Source organism: Rhea americana, unplaced genomic scaffold (genome assembly GCF_003343005.1).
Source record: "Rhea americana isolate MKP2758 unplaced genomic scaffold, rheAme1 scaffold_318, whole genome shotgun sequence".
Lineage (NCBI taxonomy): Eukaryota > Metazoa > Chordata > Aves > Rheiformes > Rheidae > Rhea > Rhea americana.
This window is the reverse complement of record NW_028186444.1, coordinates 542,895-565,229: the sequence shown is the minus strand read 5'-3', so window position 1 is coordinate 565,229 and position 22,335 is coordinate 542,895. Positions and strand designations below refer to the sequence as shown.

The 22,335-nt window shown below is 39.2% G+C and overlaps 1 protein-coding gene across 3 annotated transcripts in view; it reads left to right on the top strand.

Annotated features, from left to right (window-relative positions):
• FBXW11 (F-box and WD repeat domain containing 11) overlaps positions 1 to 22,335 on the top strand; it is a 72,620-nt gene that overhangs the window by 34,248 nt on the left and 16,037 nt on the right. For all 3 annotated transcript variants that reach the window (XM_085310350.1, XM_085310351.1, XM_085310352.1), the window contains 4 exons: positions 88 to 150; positions 1,312 to 1,537; positions 11,774 to 11,960; positions 12,833 to 12,923. In XM_085310350.1, coding sequence (XP_085166476.1) covers positions 100 to 150; positions 1,312 to 1,537; positions 11,774 to 11,960; positions 12,833 to 12,923 — 555 coding nt within the window. In that variant the 5' untranslated portion in view covers positions 88 to 99. The remainder of the gene's footprint in view (positions 1 to 87; positions 151 to 1,311; positions 1,538 to 11,773; positions 11,961 to 12,832; positions 12,924 to 22,335) is intronic.

The window sequence follows — 22,335 nt, the reverse complement described above, 5'->3', positions numbered from 1 at the left end:
GTTTGATTTGCTTTTCATAAAGCACAGGCAAATAGTTGCCATGGAATAAAAAAATAAAAATTTGATTCATAATTCCTTTTCTCCTAGAACACGTCAGTAATGGAGGATCAGAATGAAGATGAGTCTCCAAAGAAAAATACCCTATGGCAGGTAAGACTCACATGCTCAAAAGCTAGTTGGCGTAGTTTTCCATGTTCCTGCTTTTCAGAAGCTTCTAAATAACTTGCTTGTGCAAATGTGCATGATCACCCTTTTATGTAACTGACTTTGTCATTCTAAAATTAGCTGAATCTTCACTTGAAGGATGACAGTGAATAATACTTGATGAATGACTAGACCTTCTCAGATTTTGCATGTTTTCACTGATCTTGAAATGGCGCATACGATCCCGGTTCAGAGGGTGCTTTAGAACACAGCTCAACATATCCGAACAGGCGATCATCATTTAAAAGAAGGAATTCCGCACCTTCCTGTGGCGAAGACTTGCCAGGAGTTTAATTTGGAGAAGACGGGGAATGTTTCAAAGAGGAATAGTTCCCCAGGAGCTGTCTTGGTCTCTTGAAGGGCTCAGATGAGTCTGGCATCGATCTTTGATTCTCTTTACCAATTGGTAATAAACTTTGGGGTGTTCTTTTCTAGAATTCTTATTTGTAACTATAATTCCCAGCATTTAGCTAGGGCTGCTGTACAGCTAATGCAAAAATAATTACATATGTATTCTAATCACAATTTTACGTGGATGCCCCAAATACAGACATGAACTGCTTTTCAAAAACTAAAACTCTTGACATCGTGTAATTTTTGATGTTCGTTAATGGGGCAAGCAAATCAACACCTGTGTGAGGGTCATCTTTTTTTTTTTTTTTTTTTTTTTTTTTTTTTTTTTTTTTTTTTTTGTGCTGATTAGAGAATTAATATCCAATGTTCCTGTGTGGGTACTGCGGGAACCTGTAAATCATTTGTGGATGCAAACTGCAATTTGCAGCAGAAACCACTAGTTTAATCTGGAAACATTTGTTCTGAAAAGAGCAAGTTCCTTGTTGTTTGCGTAGTGAGTTGAGAGAAGAGAAGAGTTGAGAGGTAAGAGAAGTATTTCAGTGTAACAAGGAACTTAAAAGTATGCACAAGGGCCTTTCATTCATCCTTAGCTGTGATAGATGAAATTTATATGGTGTGATGGCTTTAACAGTATATTTCAAAGTGGGTTGATTACTTCTCTGTAATGTCTCACATTTTCTTCCTCAGCAGAGTTCTGATAAAGCTGTTCATATTGTTCGTGTTTAAATAGCGACTTTCTTTTTCTAAAAACAGATAAGTAATGGAACTTCATCTGTGATTGTCTCAAGAAAAAGACCATCAGAAGGAAATTACGAAAAGGAAAAAGACTTGTGTATTAAATACTTTGACCAGTGGTCTGAATCAGATCAAGTGGAATTTGTGGAACACCTTATTTCACGAATGTGTCACTATCAGCATGGACATATTAACTCTTACTTGAAGCCCATGTTGCAACGGGACTTCATCACTGCGTTACCAGGTAATTAATACTCATTTAACAAGTGGGTATATAAATACATTTTTTCTACTTTGAGGTGTTTGCAAACGTTTCTTCAGTAATCTTCAGATTTAGATTGTGTCCTATAAATAATATGATGCTTCCTAGTCAAAGAAGTGTAGGAGGATACTTTGACATTCACTTATGTGATTAATTGAATTGGCCACTGGATGCCAGTGTTGTTCCATGTAAAAGTAGTTTGAACAGCATGTTCTGAAGAATAGCTTGTGTTTAAATTGGGTCTGAGTCGCAAAAGTTGCATCTCGGTAAGCTCTGGTCTACCTTTCTTTTTCATTCCAAGCCTGTAGGTGTAGAAAATGTATGGGTACACTTGTGAAGACTTTATTACATTTTTATTTCTGTCCTTTATTTCTCAAGCCTTTTAAAGAGGAAACAACAACAAACTGCTGCCTACTCAGATAAGTGAGTCTAGTCATTTGTGTGGTCTTGTTACTGACTCGAGTAATTTGCAGATTTTTTTTTTTTTAGTGTAGTCCAGTTCCTTTCTTCAATTGCTCAGAACCTCTTCTGCCTCAGATGAATGTAAATCTGTATCAGTAATTTAAATATGAAATCTGTTCTTATGCTTACCATATGCATTTCTTTGAAACAGTAAGAACTATATATATGTGTTATATAGCTATTATATAGGATATATATATCTTTTAGCTTTTAGTTATCTTCGTAAGAGGTAGTATTTTTCTGTCAAGATCTGAAAGGAATTGTATCCCTGGATTTTTTCTGATAGGTGGATTGATTCATTTGATTCTTTGAAAGATAATTATATAGACAATGTTTCCAAATTTGGAAATGAAATGGGTCAAAATGCTCCATTTCCACTGACAGAGCAATAGCACAGATTCATACCTGAGGTGAACGGATACTTGGCAGGTATTATCCGCCAAAAGACCAAGACACGACAGGAAGCGCCAAGGACAGAGGGTGAGGTGATGTGAGTCTGGGTAGAAAGGTAGACACTCGCCTCAGTTTCCCCCAGCAGGGAAGCCAAAATCCATTCAACAATAAAACCTTCCTATAGGATTAGAAACTGGTAACTGAGTGCAGGAGCCACTGAAGTATGCTTGCTTTTACAGGCTGGTTCTGTTGCAAGCTCTGAAGCTTTTCTAGCTATTGCTGTCATTAAATGGTCTCTCCTGTATGGACTTTTCTGATATTTTATGGCAGAATATTGTTTTTTTTTTTTTTTTTTTTAATACTGCAGTTGTTTTAGCTTTGGAGCTATAGGTTTCTATTTTCTCTAGTGCTGCTTTATTTTCACAAAACCTGGAGGAAGTTAGCTTCTGGAGGTGGTGAGGGGGTTTCTGCTCATCTGTCAAGTGTGGTTGAGATGAACTAAATCAATAGTTGGAGAGGTGGTGTGGGGAAATGAAGAACGTGGTATGGGACACAGGAAGTGATACAGGATTTCATTTGTGCTCTGTTTTTTTAAGAAAACAGGCTTAATGCAAAAGTGAGGGAGGAAACTATGCAAAGAGGGGAGCTGCCTTTCCCCCAAAACCTCAACTTCATGGAATTTATTTTATAGATGATTTAGCTCATTTAGCCACAGATGTCCAAAACGGATTCCTAGTTCGGACTGGAGTGCTGCTTCCTTCAGCCTAGATGTTTTCTTCTAGGCTTGTTTAAACTGAGTAGTGAATTTGGATATTCACTAGGGAATGTCTGAGTTTTAACTAAAACTCAGTGAAGTGAAATAGACCTTATTGGTGTCGTATGCAAATATGATCTTCAACTATAATTCTGTATGTGTTTATTTTTGCATCTCAGGTATCATGGAGATGTGTAGTTCTCTTATATGTGTTTATTGCTAAGAAGTTGGGGCTGCAAAAATTAATGCTTATTTGTACCATATGTGTATTTATGACAGTTGGTCTCCTTACCTATAGATGCTGGACTGTAAATAGGAAGAATAATATGAAAATTTGGGAAATCTTGTAATGAATTTGGATAACCTGGGTATCAAAGCATAAAAATGAAGTTGGTAGTTTCCAGCAAGTGGTATGAAACCCACCTCTCCTACCTAAGCAGCCGTGTACTTTGAAAGGGTGTAATGCAGGTCGCGTATAAATGTTCATTAATCATCCTTGAGCCAGCAGAAACGAGCATGCATGTTTGGATTGAAACGATAAGTATTTTTGATAACGTCCAGGCCTAAAAGGAGCTGTGCACATTCACTCTGGGTGCAGCAGTGAGTCTGTGCTCGGCGGGACAGCTGCTGCGGTGGAGGGTAGCTACAAATCTTTGTCTTCCTGACTGTTTGCGATTTATTAGGGAGCATTGGAAGGGTCTGGTTTGATGACACGAAAAAATATTTATGCAAAAACACTTTGTGTTTAGTAGCTCCATGCTGTACTGATTGTGGATATAAGGTGCGTTTGGTGGTATTGTGTGTACGGGTGCTCCCAGATGCCTTTGGCTCGTCTTCTAATCAGCCTGAGCGCGTTTATTCAAACGTGATTGTTCTGTGCTGTAGAAATTCTGACTTGACCCAAGAAGGCCTATTGCTAATAAGCTAATCTGTCAAGAGACTGGGGGGGGTGGGGGGAAGGCACACAAAAACCTATTTGTCTTCTGGATTTCTGTATTTTTGCTCTGTTGCCCTTCAGCCGTGTATACGTGTACACTGGGTCTTTCTGGAGAAACCAGTGACTTTTAATTAAAAGTCAACTATCAAAATATATCAAAAGGAATTTGATTGCTGTGGTTCTGAACCCAGTTCTTGACTACAGATTCCTGTTTCCTTAAAGGAATATGTTGACAGCCTTTGAACTTCAGTAGTTTTAAAGGGAGAAAGTTTTTTTTTTCTCTTATCCTGGAGTGGAACATATTTCTCTAAAGAAATTTTGCTGCTTTCAAGATTTTGACTTTCTTCTGAAGTTCTTTGTGTTGCTTATGGTTAATATAACCCATGGCTGCTGCTTCTCACAGTGTCATTCAGCTTCATAAAGAAATCTTTGGAGATTTCGGATCATACTTAAAGTAATTATTTTTCTAAAGATGCAAGTCATTTAAAAAAGAAAAAAAAAATCAGTTTCCCAGACTGACAGATAGAAGCAAAGAGTTCATAACTTGCTGTACAGCAACTGCTACTAGTCATGATTTTCATGCATCTGAAATGTTTTTTAAAGAAAATAATTATAAATTGCATTTTTCTCACCCCTTTCAAGTCTCACATATTTAAATATAAACTTTATATTGCCAGTGCATATTCATTCCTTTTTAAGTTGCAGTAAGGTGTGTCAGTTCTGTGAAAACTAATTGGCATGGGGAGACTAAGTGGTAATAACTTTTCTCTGGACTATCAGGCACAAGGAAACTACACTTGAACATGTAGTGTTTGAATAACCCCTGTATAATTTGTTTCCAAGAATTAGATCTGAGCTGTTTGGAATTAATGCCATGTTGGGCTAATATTGCATTAAAAGATAAACCTTTTGCAGGATAGTTTTAGATCTCTGAAGAAGTAAATCCCTTTGTTTTTAAGCCAAAATAGTCCTTGCTGCTATCCCTGCTGATTTCTACACCTGTGAGAATTCAGGAGAAATGGAAAGTGCTTGTGGTATCTGGCTTCCCTTTGCTTCAGTGGAAAAACAGATAATTATGGTATGCTTTTCTGTAAGCAGTGGTAGAAAGTTTAGTCTGCAAGGTCTGTTCTTGTAGACTGGCTTGTGGCTGGGCTTTTTTCTTGACTAGTAATCACTATTATGCTGTGTGCCTAATACCCTCTCCCTATTACCAATATCATCGATCTGCCTTTATGGACTTCAGAGTGACTCGGAAGGGCTCCTTGTTCTTCCAGCTGCACTAACCGTATTTCCTCCGTCATGCCCAAAACAGCTCTGGAAAGGTAGCAGTGGATAACAGACAACATAATTGCAAGAAAAACTGATGTCACCACTGTGCTTTTGCTTCTCTTGATAGTCTTCATCGTACTGTTCCTTGCACGGTCTCATCCAAATTGTGCCCTTTCCTGAAATGAATTACAACTTTGGCCCTTGAGTTTCTGTCTTTTTGCCTTTGATTAGATGGAGAGGCGGGGAAAAAGCCCATTTTGTATCTGTTTTGTGTGTTTAAGCTCGGAGAGAACTGTATGCTGTGTCAGGCAAGTCAAACCCTGCCAGAGTTCTTTCGAGATTTGTTTCTAAAATAATAAAAGTCTGTGCAGTTGCATGATCTAAGTGACTGTTTCATATCTAACGTTAGTCAGTTGTACAGAGCTGACATCCCACATTTGGGTTTCATTTTCATACAAAGTGATATTTACACATTGAGCTTTGAAATCTCTGTGGATTTTAATTGTTTTAATTTATTATTGAAATTCAACCAAACCTTCATCTGGTGCCTATAATCAACAGCAGCTGTAATTTTTTTACCATTTTCCTATAAAACTGCAAAAGCTGTTGTTGAGGCATAAGAGTTAGGAGTAATGTTTTTCTTTATTTCTTTGAAAAGTGTACTAATGAATGCTAGATGCATTTTACTAAAGAAAATGCGTAACTCTTGGTATTTCTCTTCTAGAAAATATTTTAAGAACAAACTGCTCGCTGACTTTAGATGTAAAATGAGTGTTTTGTAACCTTGAACTTCCATATATTAAATGAGAATCCTGCATGGTCTCCGAATTAGTTATAATATGTCCATCTAAGAGTTGGTGCTTTGCACTGGTTCCTGCTGCATTGATTAGGATAACTGTTTTTACATGCCATGTTTTTAATGTGAACAATATAAATCTATACATCTTCGCTAGCAGTAAAAATCTTGTGGAGATGAAATGTGGTAGCTGATGGCTGTTAGCTTTTATTAAAAACCTTGGCTTAGCTCATTTAAAAATTAACAAGCATTAGTACTGGGATTGCATCGCACGGAAAAGGGCCTGAAAAAGCTTGAGGTTAGTGAAGTGATTAAAAAAAAAAATGCTGCAAGTTGACCACTTGAGTTGTGTCTCTCCAGGCTGCATAACTACATGAAAATCCTTCTGTAAGGTAGGCAGTCATGTCTAAATATTCTTGAGCACATCCCTAATCTATGGAGGGGAAAAAAAGATTTAGTAAGGAAGATGATTTTCTTTATACCTTGAGTTCATGTGGAGACTTACTCTCCTTTGGAACTGTATTCTAGCCCTGCCTCTAAATGCTTCGTATGTTATGGAGAGCTGGTCTCCTTGTAAAGTTGGGTTTCCAAAAGGACTTAGCTCTCCAACCGAAGGCTAAGCTGACCGCTCCTGCTGTGAATTACCCAAGAGCCTTGAAACATGCTTTACTCAGCCTCTTACGGGACTGATATTTTTGGCTACTTTAGGTCCAAATGTTATTTTTCTCCTTCTGCATTTTGCACAAGCAATAGAAAGCCACCAAATACGTTTTTCTGCCCCGTCCCTGTCGCGTCGTTTTTTGCAGTGGAGCCGAGGCTTTGACTGGGGCTGCTGAAGACTGTTCCCTGGTGGCATGATGGATTTTCTACCTCTTTTTCTGAGGAAACAGGATTAGTGACTTGTCGTGCGTCAGCAGCATGGCGCCAGCTCTTCACCCATGCTTGAAATAATCTGTGGACAGCCATACGTGGCAGCATTTGATCTCTCCAAGAACACGATCATTTCTTGGAGAAGTTGTTGGTACCACCTTGGTCATTAGCACTCGGGCTGCAATTAGAGGCCCAAAGGGCTGGCTAACTTCTCCTTTTAACTTACCAGCTTCTTGACTGACTTTGACTGTTAGAAAATGCTCTGAAATGCTTTTGAGTACTTCAAAGGAGACTTTTAATGGAGCGTGGTGACTGCCATTTTTTTTCTACTTAACGAGTCTCGAAATAGAAATCCAAATCAAGCTCCTCTGAAGCTGTATAAATGACGTGTGCCTTGCTGCTCACGCCAAGGGTTTCAGCTCCAGCGTAGGGATTGCTGCTAGTAATGGCATATACTGCCCAAATGATAGCGTACCAGTGGGTTGCGTCTGACTGTGCAGCGGTGTAATGACTCTCTAGCTCGTTGCCGTTAAGTGATGCAGGAAATCAGCTCTCATTTTGCCATCTTTGTCGTTTTTGTAAGATGGCTTTTTCTTTCTCTTGCTAATGAATCTCCTAAAGTGCTTATAGTTGCCTTTAAAATGTTTGCCTGCCACTGAAAGGCAAGTGATACTGTCCTCTCGCCTTCGACGCGTGCTTCAGGTTGGTTTGTGAGTAGATCTGTACAGTGTTTTCTGAAAGACGATACAGGTGTGCTGCAAGAAGGAGAGCGGGTTTGCTGAGTTCAAAGGATGCTTTGCAGTGCAGTGTTTTAATTAGGTTCGTTATTGGCCAGTTTGCAGCTCGTCAGAGCACTCATCTTTTTTTGTGGGGAGAGGATAATTATTTAGTCTGTTGCCAGGAGATGGCACTAACAGATAAATTTTTCCCTGTATACCTGAAAGGGAAGTTTGTGTGGAAACAACATGTGAACATCCTGCAATATTTGGTGTTTCTCCCCTTGGGAACTGCTGCTTCTCATCTGACACGTTCATGACTTTTACATTTGCTCCAACCTGTAAACAAGGTATTTGCAACATGTTCAAATGCCAGCCTGGCTACTCAGTCCTATAACCTTTCTTTTAAAGTATATGGTTTAAATAAGTACCGAGTTATGGTTCACTTGAAGGCTTTCAGGCATTTAGTGTTGAACAGATCTCCGGTGTAAAAATGATGCTGTAGGTGTGTGATTATTTTATTAGGTTAGGTCAATAAGGCAGAATTGCCCTTTTCGAGTTTTCAGTGACAAATGAATCCAGTAGGTATCTGACACAGCCTCAAGCTGAAAGCCGGTGATGGTGTCCTTCTACTCAGGTCTGACAGAAGTGATTTTTGCATCACAATGTTTAACACTTTATTAAAATAATTTCTGGATCGGATGATTTAACTGCAACCTGCTTGTTAACGTTTGTTTTCTTCTAGCTTCTTCCAAATTCGGTAATCATTCATTTTTATATTTAATTACTGAGCTTGAAGCATAGCAGCTTAATAGTGATTAAACTAAATTATCAGTTCTGTTATTTCTTAGTGTAATATATGGTCTCTTAATTACCTAATAATTTGGCTAAATATCCCTATAGGAGAGGTGTCTGTTTATAAATATATAAAAATTAAAAAATCACATACCTTTAGGCCTGACCTAGAGTAGACGTACTGGGAGGATAGTAAAAACAGTGGCTTAACCCGAAGGAGGAGAGAAGGGTGTTGTAAGCACAGATGTGGTGTAATGGCTTTTGAAAGCAAAATGGTGTGGCGAAATGGGAGCCTTAAACACTTTTTAATTTGTAGGGGAACCTCGGTGTACTGCTCTATTAAAATAACGTTTGCGCTAATGGTGGTTAATTGCCGTGCCCTGTGCACTGTTTGCTTTGGGGACTGTGGCGCTTTATGTAGAAGATTTTCCCGCTGCCTTTTCCAAACATCAAATGTTGGGAAAACGTGCGGAGAACTGTGTCGTGTGATTACAGGCGGTCTAGAGGCACTCGTGTGTTCTGCCCAGACTGGTCTTAGGCTTGAAGCTTTGCTTACGCAGAAACACAACCTTTCCACTAAAGGAGCTGTCAGGGCTGTAGCTTCAAAAACTTCTGCATCTGGGAAGATGCAGACCAGAAGACCATTTTTGCAATTTATATACGACCCTGATATTTTCTTCATACTGCTAATGTAGGAGACAGAACCTCCAGTTAACTGAACCTGGCTATATGTATCAGTTGTTTAAATTTGTTATTAGGACTGCTATTGGAAAAATTTGGATAACTGACTGCATAGGAGCTTTCATCATTCTTAAAACTTTTCTGTAGTGCTCTGAATTCTGTAGAAGAAATGAGCAAGTGCTCTTTAGATACATGTTTTGATTCCTGCTCTGTTGCTGTTCATTTTCACAAAAGCCATGCCTAATCTAATACGTACCTCGTTGGAGGACTGCACGAACACTTTCTGCATTTTCCAAAATGAGCAGTAGTGTCTTTGTGGTTGATTTTTTGTTTCTCTTTTGTTTTTTAGTTCAGTTTGAAGTCTAAAGCAGGCTGACATGAAATAGAGTGGAAAATTAAAAAGGCCATCGTCTCCTAATTTGAAAGTTTTTTTCCCATGCTTGGCCAGTTGGCATACATTATTCACTAAAATGAAGTTATTCTAGATTTCTGATCTAGCGGGGTTTGGAGGAAGGAAAATTACAGGTCTTTTGAAATAAGTAATAAACCTACTTGTGATTTCTTGTATGACCGGTGACATTTCAGTAGGAATGTGAACAGGAAAACTCTGACTGCTCGTTTAAATCTAATGCAAATACACTATCTAAGTGGTTTCTACCTATGTACCTTTACTCAAATTCAGTTATGTTTGTTTATCTAGCGCACTCAACGGGAGATAAAATCTGACAAAGCCCATAAGCAAATGCATGCAGTGTTTATCAAAGTAATTTAATGCCTTGATATGTATATCTAGTGGTAGTTTGCTGGATTTGTCAGCTTTGCTGATATTCTTTTCTCCACCAGCCTAAATTTCTAGTGCTTTTGGAGAAGTATTAACTGGCAAATGTGAAAAAATATATTGCAGCACATTTACTTACAAAGCCTTGGATCAGTGAGCTAGACTCCGAATTCTGGTTTATTTGAACCACTGCTGGAGCTGAGTGCATCCAATACGTAAATCTAACCATTCCAGGGTGGGAAGAAGTTAGCAAGGTTAGTAAGCTGCTCCTGGTAGTTAGGTTCCTTGAGATAAAAAGTCAGTGTTTCCCCAGTCCACTAATAACTGTTGCTTGTTGGCCTTATGCTGCAGTGAGCATGAGCTGTCCACGTAGATGTTGCTTCTTACATATCCAAGTAACTGAACTAGAAAGTTTGGATGCTGGGGTAGAAGACAGCTGAGAGACTTTCTTGGTAACAGCTTCTGACAGCTTTTACTGCCAGAGGCATTTCATGTGGAGTGACGTTGCTTTACTTAAGAGTTTTGTTTTGGTACATTGCTAAACTCGTTCTTTGACCTGGGAAGCCTCACTTTATCGAATCAGCAGTAAATAATCTCGCACCTCCCTACTTCCCACTAGGAGATAGTGTGCCCTTGGGGTGGAAGATCAGCAGATGAAGAGAAGATCCTGAGACAATATCTAATTAGTATGGCTATTTTAAATACATTGGGCAATCTTTATGAAACTAAACTAAATTTACTTTGCACTAGAATTTATGGTGTGGAAGCTGAGTTGTCACCTCTCGTTGAGACTTATCTGAACCCTGGTGCTTTCTTAGCTGGTTTTCATACTAGACACAATCACATTGACAAGACCAAAAATAAAAGCTGTATCAARTGTTTTAAGGTAAAGCGATTACATTACCTTTTAAATATTTATTCCTTTTGATTTTTTTTTCTTAGCTGAAGAGATGCCTCAAAGCCTGCTTCTAGTAATTCTAGTCATTCAGTAATTTCCCTAAGGATGGGGTCTAGTGACAGTAAACTGTGAATCAGCATAATTGTCTCAGTATAAAGCACTGTTTAGAGTTAATGACTTAATTTCCAGCTCATTGATTTCCCCAGCCTACATCAATTTGCAGCACATGACCTCTCCACCATATATTCTCACACCTGGTTTTCGAACAAAATTCAGGAATGGACTGGACATGCGTAGATTATAGAAAGAGTTTGAAACATGTCTTTAGGTTTGATGCAAGAAAGTTTTTTGCAGAATCGCTGCTAATGCTCCTTCTGATGAGTTTATAAKGGTATTTGTTTGTTCCTGAGGAGTCCTGTCAGAGCGTTAACTTAATCTAAATTCTTAGAATTGTTAAATGCAAAGGAGCAGTAAAATAATCGACATTTTAGCTTTGTATTGCTGCTGCATAGTAAAGCGTATATTTGAGGAAGATTTTATTTTTGGGCCATGTAGCTCAGGACGTTGCGTGTTCAAAAAGCCCAGCAGCAAAACGTTTTCTGGTTATACMCAGTGTGGAAATTTAGTTTACAGTCCTGCTCTGTCTACTTAGCAGGCAGACTGTGCTAGGAAAGAAATGGAGTTAGGTATTTCAGGGTAGCTTTTTGGCTTAAGCTGTAACTAGTACTTACGTATGATAATGTAATTATCACATTGCTTCAGTGCCTTAAAGCTATGTTATCGTTTCCTGAACGTGCTGCAAAGCTTGGAGGAGGTTGGTAGTTTACTGTGAAGTGACTGACACTTTGATTGCCTTTATTTCTTTGTAGAGCAAGGCTTAGATCACATAGCGGAAAACATCCTTTCCTATCTTGATGCCAGATCGCTCTGTGCGGCAGAGCTGGTATGTAAGGAATGGCAGAGAGTCATCTCTGAGGGAATGCTGTGGAAAAAACTGATTGAACGCATGGTACGCACAGATCCGCTGTGGAAAGGACTGTCCGAACGGAGGGGTTGGTGAGTACCTTGACAAAATCCGAATTCGCTCTTTACTATGACAGCGTTCTCCATGGCCGATTTCGGTGGTAGTATGTTGTGCCAAACGGTAATCGTACAGCCCGTTCGTATCAGCGAGAGCCTCCTCGTCGGCAGACTTGGGGAGGTAGCCAGCTGCTGCTGAAGYTGTCGCCTCCCCTTTCTTCTTTTGCTTGGTCCCTTTTCTGTACGTGCGCTGGTGTCTGTCTTTCACCGCTTGGTCTCTTGGGGTAAGCCTGTCTGCCAAGTTGTGATTTCTGTTTTGCTGGGAGAACTAGTGTGTAATACAGCTAACGGAAACTCGCTGCGGGATGTTCGTAGGGCTTTTTCTTGAGTGAGGTATTTCTGATTAAACTTTTTTGCCTGATTTGTAAAATGGCTGATTGGGCTTCAGAAACCTCTCCTATAGAGAGACCTTTTATGTTTGTGATAACTGGATTTTTCCATTCTTTACAAGTATCTGAAGATACAAGGTGTTCTGCTTTAGAAGCTTGTTTTTCTGTGCTCTCTAGTGGCACACCGAAGGAAATGCAAGGCGTATTGTAAAAATCCGTGTGAGAGAAGACACCCTACTGACAAAAAGCTTTATGAAGCAATGAACACTAATTCAGAAGACCATAAGAGTTTTTTTCAGTCTTGGACTGAAAGTCCAAAAAATGCACCAGTGTTTTTTTCGGTCTTGGACTTACACAGCTGTCAAATTGCAAAATCAGAAGGGTTGTAATTTCCATGCTTAGTATTACAAGTATTCTGTGAAAATGTATCTAATTTTAGTTCACCGCAGCTTTTAAATCCCTTTGGAGCTCTTGGATTCTCTGTACCAAACTGAAAAATATATTTCTGTTTTTTTCTAGGGATCAGTACCTGTTTAAAAACAGACCAACAGATGGCCCCCCAAATTCATTTTACAGATCCTTATACCCAAAGATAATACAGGATATAGAGGTATGTTTTCTGATGTATAAAATCTGCAGCAGAAATAATGTTTCACACTCTTAATGTTTCAAGCATCACAGAATGGTTGAGGCTGGAAGGGACCTCTGGAGATCATCTAGTCCAGCCCCCCTGCTCAAGCAGGGTCACCTAGAGCACATTGCACAAGATTGCGTCCAGGTGGGTTTTGATTATCTCCAGAGAAGGAGACTCCACAACCTCTCTGGGCAAGGGAGTGCTCTGTCACCCTCACAGTGAACATGTTTTTCCTCGAGTTCAGATGGGGTTTTCTGTGTTTTAGTTTGTACCCATTGCATCTTGTCCTGCCACTGGCCACCACTGATAAGTCTGACCTCAGCCTCTTGACATCTCCCTTAAGATATTTGTATGCATTCTTTGCTTTAGAGCAAAGAAGCGTATTAAACATATTTATATCACAACTCTTGGAAGTTCTGGCTCTCTAGAAACTGTTAAAAGAAAATAAAAAACGAAAAAAAGCTTAGCAACTTACTACCATAGTATGTGCATTAACAGATTACTTCCAAATTACAAGTGCTAATACCACCTTTTCTTGTTTAAAGATTTTGGAATTCTTTTGGCACTGTGGATTTTAATAAAATAGTTGTTTAAGGAAACTTATAATTACTCCAAGGCTATTCAACATACTGTGTGAAACTGGGTGTTCATTATACTCATTTAGAAAGAGGTCTGAGGGTTAACTCCATAATATTAGTCATTTAAACTTTACTGGTTTAGTAACTTCTCTTGCTACTTTTAAGCTGTCATCATCTCAAATATAGCTTTCTTCAGTGGATGGAGTTCTTTTTCTTTCCCTCCAGTGACTTTGATAACAAACATAATCTGTTCTATCATGATAAATCCAGTAAGGCTCTCAGTGGTAGAGAGACTAGAGAAATAATTATTCTTTTCTTTGAGATAAATTTTTTCTTATCTTGAGCTCAACTAACTTATTCTTTTAACGTGTTTCTGATAGATTAGGATTGTCTTAGTATTTTACCTAGCAGCAAAAAAATTGTCTTGCTCAGTTTGCTATGTACCCACCACAAAACTCTAAATTATACCATGAATTGTAATATGTTTATTTCAACCATGTGATCAACATAAAATTATTGGTCTGAAATTCGTTAGTGGGGAAACACATGTTTTGTTGGTTAAGGCAAACATGAACAAATGGAATCATTCTGCTATGGCAAATGTGAGTTTATGCTGCTTGGCACTCCATAAACCAAATTATTCAGAATTTTAACCTATCTGTAAAATGTAGCTGCTGCCAAATATAATCCATTTTTTGAATGTTGTTTTTATAAACCCCACTGCATAATTTATAAACATTTAAAGCTATAGCACTAAGTGTAAAGTGTAACCTAGGCAAAATAAGGGCAAAATAGATATTTACTTGTAAGCTGAATATTACATGTTTTATTTCTTGAAGTGAAACCTCCTCTATAAGGAATGACAGAGTGCTTTGAGATGCTTAGGTGCCCACTGGGTTAATGGGAACCATCAATGGGTTATTTTCTTGCTTTGCACAAAATTTCAGCCTTGTTTAGTTTTTTAAAAAAAAAAAAAAAAAAAAGGAGGGGACAAAAAGCAGTGTGAAAAGATGATGATTGAGAAGGTGTAAAACAGTGAAGGAATTCAGCATTATTACATTCCAGATTTTTATATTTATTCTTCTGAAAGGTGCAAGTGGAACAGTTTTCTAGAATTTCTCATTATTGCAGGTGGAGTATTGCTCAGATGCTGTGAGAGCTTTTAGCCTTTGAACTTCTTCAATCTTCTATTTAATAGTTTAGTTCTTTAGTTGTAATAGATATGCTAATAATAAGATGCACCGACATGAAGCTCTTGAAACGAATAGTTCATACTAGTAAGAAATAAGTAGGAAAAAGGAAAAAATCTCATGTTTCAGTCACTACCACCACCAATATTGATACTAAAAGCAATAATACTCAGTCTTTCTAAGCATCTGGGTGTAGGGAAAGAGTACCACTGAAAATGTATCCCAGTAATGAAGATGCTTCTTGAAAAACTGAACTTCATTAAAATAACAATAAATGCTTTAAACTCTCATATTAAGAGAAAATTTTTGTATTGCACTGTGTGAAAACTAAGGGCTCACATATTCGAAACTTGGAAAATGTGTCAGTGTTTAGAAGTCAGGAAATGAGATTTATAGTATTCTTTGAATCCTAACTTTCAGAGTTTCTACTCACAAGTTTTCATTTTGCATTTGCATTGGATGATGTGATAAGAGAGGGATATACAGAATAAAGGGTTATTTCATGCCAAGCTTTGAAATGATGTGGGAATAGTGGAGAATGTTTTATGTAAGACATGACACATTCTTACTTTAAAATATTGAATAATTAACATAGGAAAGGAGTTGTCTTTTCTCAGTGTATGAAAAGGAAACTGTAAACTGTTACCATAGTTTCTGCCAGTTCCAAACTGCCTGAAAATCCAGCTGGATATGTATCACTTCTGCGGTTACTAACTTATACTTGTATCCTTAAGTTAAATATTACTGGAATATACAGGAGACTCCAGTAGGCCTCGAACTGGAGGGAGACAAGTGTACAGAAGCAGAATTAGAGCTGTTCAGGGATAATCTCCAGCACGTCTATTCTTTCCAGTCTATACTTATGTCCATAAATGTATGAAAAATCTTTGGTGTTTACTGACTGTCTGTCATTTGGGGTAAAATTTAAGGTATTGGCAGCTAACCTCAAAGCTGCACATGAGCTGTGGATACCTTTCAAAAGGACCTAGAGCTGTCAGCTGTGGGATCTTGTCTCTGAAATTCACTTTACCAAAAATAAGTGTAAGCCTCTGTTTGCCCTTTTCCTGGAAACAAACGTATCTTTGTCCGGTCTTGTAGAACAATGAAGTTTCTGAAAGCTAATGTCTAGTTCGTACAGGCAGCATGTTTCCCACTCCTGGTTCTTTGAAATTGCTGGAGGGGAAAGGCAGAAGTGCCAGGCTGTTGTGCCACATAACACTTTCCCCTGTTTTAATGTTTCCTTAAGCCTGCAGAAACAGGCTGGAAACCTCTGGACAGTGAGGTGGATTGGGAAGTGGCTGAAAGGCAGAGCTCAGAGGGTTTTCATCAGTGGTGTGGAGTCTGGTTGGAGGCCTGTGGCTAGTGGTGTCCCCCAGGGCCCAGTACTGGGTCCCATCCTGTTCAACTTCTTCATCAGTGACCTGGATGAGGGGACAGAGTGCCTCCTCAGCAAGTTTGCTGATGATACTAAGCTGGGAGGAGTGGCTGAAACACCTGAGGGCKRTGCGGCCATTCAGAGAGACCTGGACAGGCTGGAGAGCTGGGCGGAGAGGAACCTCATGAGGTTCAGCAAGGCCAAGTGCAGAGCCCTGCACCTAGGGAGAAATAACCCTAGGCACCAGTACAAGTTGGGGGCTGACCTGCTGGAGAGCAGCTCTGCAGAGAAGGACCTGGGAGTGCGGGTGGATGACAAGTTGACCATGAGACAGCAATGTGCCGTTGTGTCCAAGAAGGCCAATGGTATCYTGGGGTGCATTGGGAAGAGTGTTGCAGCAGGCCAAGGAAGGTGATCCTGCCCCTCTACTCAGCCCTGGGGAGGCCTCATCTCGAGTACTGTATCCATTTGTGGGCTCCCCAGTACAAGAGAGACATGGAGCTACTGGAGGGAGTCCAGCRTAGGGCTACAAAGATGATCGGAGGGCTGGAGCATCTGCTGTACGAGGAACGGCTGTGAGAGCTGGGCCTGCTAACCTGGGGAAGAGAAGACTGAGGGGGGATCTGATCAATGTGTACAAGTACCTGAAGGGAGGGTGTCAAGGGGACAAGGACAAACTCTTTTCAGTGGTGCCATGTGACAGGACAAGAGGCAATGGGCAGAAATTGAAGTACAGGAAATTCCACCTGACCGTGAGGGGGAATTTCTTCACTGTGAGAGTGATGGAGCACTGGCACAGGTTGCCCAGAGAGGTGGTGGAGTCTCCTTCTCTGGAGATATTCAAGGCCTGCCTGGATGCAACCCTGTCTAATGTGCTCTAGGTGACCCTGCTGAGCACGGGGGTTGGACTAGATGATCTCCAGAGGTCCCTTCCAACCTTACTGATTCTATGATTCTGTGAAATATTGCAGTACTCTGCGTTTCCAACCTGGAGTGGGATTAGTGCTTTTGCTAGTAGTTAAGAGTCTGATAATTTTTCTGCTTCCAAAAGTCCCTAAAGGATTACCAAAGGAAGTTTTTAAACACTTAAAAAAGCAGATAGTGGGGAACGATAACAACAACAAAAGTCAATTTTAAGGTTGAGAACACTTCGTAAAAACAAAATAAGAGGAGGAAAATTTTATGGCTAAATTTATAGTCTCCTTCAATTTCCTCCTTTTTTTTTTTTTTTTTTTTTTTTTTTTTTTTTTTTTTTTTTTTTTTTTTTTTTCCAAAGCAATGTGCAGAAGCTCTTATTTAAGACTTTCATCTTAGCAGTGATGAAGAATTTCGGTCTTTGAACTACAGAATGTTTTTTTCTTCAAATATTTGGCCGGAGCTTTAATAAGATCTTCCTGTTTCTGTCACTGGGTCAGAATTTAGGGAGCTAGTGCTGAGCCGAAGATAGTGTTGCTCACCCCCAACCAAAGCTACCACATTAACACTTACACAAAGATATTTTTACAAGACGTATCTTGTCTGTGAAGGATACGATTTTCTTCATACAGTAAAATATTTAATGTAACTGCAAATCTTGTAATACCGTATCTTGTAATACCTGTGGCAGACAAAGATTAACCAAATCCTGCTAGACTGTTTCTAACAACAGAAGTAGAGTTAGTAATATMCTGTAGTTGGTACTAAGTTGAGTTGTGAGTAGAGAGAAGCTCAAAGGAGAATATGCTTGCTCTTGTCAACTGACTGAAAAAATTTGAAAAGTTATCCAAAACCCAAGTGAACAGTTGGAAGGAAAAATGAGGAAGGATAAATAACTAAATTGAGTTCTTTCCCTTGGGTTCTGAATGTGTTTTGGGTCAGAGGTCTGTGCAACCATAAAGTACTGTTAGCTGCAAGGTAATGCAGACTACGATTTGGCCATGTGGGGTTCTCTCTGAAACTTATTACTGCCAGTGTCTGCTTATCTCATGCCAAAGACATTCAGGAACATAATGTCACTTTTGAAATCATTGGGTTTGAAAATAAGAGAACATTTAGAGATACGAAACTGAATTCTTGGAAGGAGGTAGTTACACTCAACCTTTACTGTGAGGTCAAATATTTAATCAGGTTTCACTTCAGAAGAGCTGATCCAGTACTTGTAAATATCTTCAAGTCAGATGTTGAATTGCCAAGCTTGTTTAGGAGCCCCTTTAAAGGAGAAACCTTATTTGGGGCTTATCCTAAAAAACTGAATCTGGGTTTGTGAGGCCTGTTTATGGACTTAATGTGATTGGTCCAGGGTAAGCCTGGAAGGGTTCCCAAAGCATGGTGGTGATGGTCAGCTCTCTGAAGTGGATTATGTTAATCAGCAGATTGCCAGAATGGGAAGTTTAATAGTGTTGATTCCAGAACCTAAGTCTCTGGATTTTTTCCATATTATTTATGACTCTTGGTCAACTATTCAGTTTTCCCTTCAGAATTAACTCAAGTATCTGTTTCTTGTGGTGAGTTGAGAAGACATAAAAGTTCCCCTTATCTTTAGGCACATGGAAAGTGCCCTCATCTTATTTCCATGGAGATTAAAGTTCACTTGATTAAGAGGAGAATTTAAAATGTAATTTTGCTGGAGACTTTAGGAAAGAATGGTTCTAGGCCATTGAATAGATATCATATGTTCTTCTGAATGTTGAGAGTGTTTGAATTTTGGGAACTAGAATTGGATTTTAAAATCTTGGGTATAAAAGAGAAACCTGAAAAGGGGAAAAAGTCGTCCCTTACTCCAAGTCGTTGCCAGCTTTGGGAGATACTTGTTTATGAAGGTTCTAATATGTAATTTTCAAGGAATTGTATTTATTTAGTAGTGTCTTAAATTACGAAGCTCGAGAAGTTGTGTGTGTAGGGCTGTGGGGAAAATTGCATCAGCAGTATATGCCTAGAGATTTTTTTTTCCAGCCAGCCATTGAAGTCTATTCCACAGGCATGCGTTTTCCAAAGTCATTTCTTAAAAAATGAAACTGGCCAATGAAACGAGGCTTTTGAGTGGCAGAGACAAAGTTGTAGAGATGAAGCAGTGCATGACTTGGCCTTTGGACCTCATCTAAAAGGGGCAGACAACAGCTTTCAGATCGCTGGCGTGTGACAGATCCTGGGCTTGGCCTTTTCTTCGCTTTGCACACATCTCATACTTTTTACAAACAGGCAAACTAAACCTGTCTTTTTTCTTCTGCAGCTTTGAAAGAGGCATTTATTGTTCCTGCTTAAGTACTTAGAATGCCCCTATGCTATGGTAGAGGCTTATAAGTACCTATTTAAATAGATCTTTAGCTTAGCATATTTATGGTATTGTGCATAAAGTTAGTTATTGTCTCAAATGGAAACTAAAATGCACAATTTTGGTTTTTGATAGCACTGCTCTTTGTCAAGCGTTCTGTTTATTACAGGTACATGTATCACTGAAGTACCTCGGAGGACCTCTCTCTGCTTTCATTGCTTTTGGTTTCTGTGTTTTTTTAATTTCTTCTGTAGATCCAGAAGGGATTGATTTGTTGCGCAGTTAACAACAGTGTGTTTCTGCTATCATTCTGGAGTTGGCAAGAGTCCATTTAAGGTTATTTTGATGTTGCATCTGTAACCTGAAAGCTTGAARTTTTATCATGTCTGTGAAGTGACACCTGCTTGACACAAGTTGGTGGAAATGGTTTGCTTTAAGAAAACATCAGCAAGACCTGTCCATTGGTGTCATGGCCAGTTGCAGCTGCAGGGGTGGAAAGGGTTTCTCTTTAAGATACTGCCCTTGGATCACGTTGGGGATGTCATGCTTCGTGGCCACATTTGAGGCAGTGCTTGATAGAGGAAGACAGACCTTTCTGGGAGGAGCGCTCATCTCAGTGTTGAGTGCTGTGCTCRTCTGCACCCTCTGGTTACAGGGCGAACTGAATAGGAGCTGAAAGGATTTTTGGTCCCTACTCCTACTCTGGGGAAGGAGGAAAACTGTRTGGGTCGCATCAAAGGTCCAGCTAGCACAACGTCTTGTCTTCTGACAGCATCCACTAACAGATGCATGGGGCAAAGTGCTGGAACATGATACAACTACACTTTATTCAGTTTGCTTTGGAATAATCAAGATCTCTTATTTTCTGCCTTTACAGTTTCTTCAGTCTTCTTCAACAAATCTGTCACTGCCCACAACAACTGTTTTTCTAGGTCTGAAACTTCAGCTTATAGGGATCTGTGTTTTTGAGAAGTGTGGTTTTTTTGTTGTTGTTTGCTTGTTGTTGTTTAATTTGATTAGCCTAAACTATCTTCAGTGTTAGATCTATTTTGCCACTTAGAGAACATACTGTCTTTTCTTGTACTAGATAAAATGGTCAATATTATACTGTCAACTTTCTCCTGAGCTGGCTTTCTGTATTCCTATTATRTCTGTGTCTTTTTCTGTTGTTTTAATGCCACTTTGAAAAGACTTCTGTAAAGCTGCAGAGAGACTCGGATAGTTTTACTCGGTGGACCTTTGAGCAGCTTCATATGTATTGGATCAGTTGTGTGCAGAAAAAGATGACACTTCATCAGTTTATATTGTTCACATTTGGATCTTATCTGAGCAGCTGTAAACATTAGGAACTTAATTTTTAGGTCTTGAATWCTGCCAAAATTCATGATTTAATTGTAATGCATGCTAGGGAAAGCTTCCCATCCCTTTTTCTCTAGCGTTGTTTAGGATTTTGGGGCTTTATGGTCTGTGGCTTTTCTTCTGGTCTTGGAATTCATAGTAGAAGTGGTATTTTACCCCAGACTAACTTGAAAGGCCATTTAGTACTCTCAGTAGTACACTCCTAGTTGTTTGACCCTACTTTAATTTCGGACCATTCTTCAAAATATAGCCTGATTATTGTGTGACTTTTATAACTCAAGCCAGAAGCCCATTTTTCAGTTACTAGAAGTTTTTCCAAAATTTTTTTGTGAAAATGGCTCTTTCTCCTTGTAATAAAACAAATGTGTTCCAAACTTAAAACAAACAAACAAAACTTTTAGTGTGTGTTATTTGCTAATCGGAATATGATGAATCCCTATTTCTCCATTTGTTAGTTTTGTTTCTATGCTTCTTAACAAAGATTTTTTTTTATTCTGTCTTGTTCATTTCATACAAGCTGAAGATYCTAAATACAAAAAAATTGATTCATCGCTTTTTTAATTAGTCTGTTTAGTTTTTTTCTTGTATTTGTTTACTATATCACTGCTTATTACATCTTTCTACATAACATCGTAACAATTCCTTCCGTGTAATCTTGTGCATTTTTCTGGGCTTTCGCTTGGCTTTTGTTATGGATAACCCAAAATACAAATAATGCTTGCTAGTAAAAAGCAGAAGTTCTTCAGGTGAGCAGTGGTGCCTAAATTTCCAGCATCACTAGAATATAAATTTTAACTTAAACACTCAACACTTCTCATGAGTGACCCAATACCATGTATTTAATGAGCCTGCACGCATGCAGTTGTATAGCTTCTGCATTATGAAAGTAAAATCCAGATCTAGTCACTTCTGCTGCTGTTCTTCAGAATCCTGTAGCGTAGCYTGAATCATGTCATTTCAGCTTTTTCACAGAAAAGGGTAAGAGAATGAGTAGGGAAAGGCAATATATTTCCTGGAAAAAGTAAGATAGTAAGTGGAAGGCTCCCAGCACCTGATGTTCTGTCTTCTAGTGGTAATGCCAATTTATGTTCAGGGCGATGTGTGCGTATGCAATGCTCCCCTCTGAGGGAATGTTCACGGACTTAGGTGACAATATGCTCTTGTTCTAGTGCATGTGTATAGTGTAAGGTGCAGTGTGCCTGAAGCAAAAACTCTTCAGCTACTGAGTTGAGCAGCAAGTTCTGCAGCGCTTACTCTGCTGCATAATTTTCTTGTTCATCACTTTTGTAGTGCAGCTGTTCAGAAGAGGAGAGGTTTCACGAGGAAGTTGTTGGACACAGTGCAGGTACTTTATGCCATACTGCTTTGGCACAAGGATTTATTTCATTGCTGTCCATGTACAGTACCATCCCTCATACTGATCCGTTTTCTCTGGTGCTTGAGCTCTTTAGCAGCCTTTGCCGCTATATGCCTACCGCTGGCACTGCTCCATAGCTCTCGAACACTATTCTTGGAAGTGATTACGCTTACAGGAAAGATGGGGTTACTCTTTGGTTGCAGGGTTTTCTGTCTCTCTGATGGACTGCTTTGGAAGGAGGCTGTGCTGTTGGCGTGTTTTGTCACCTGTTACTGTGAG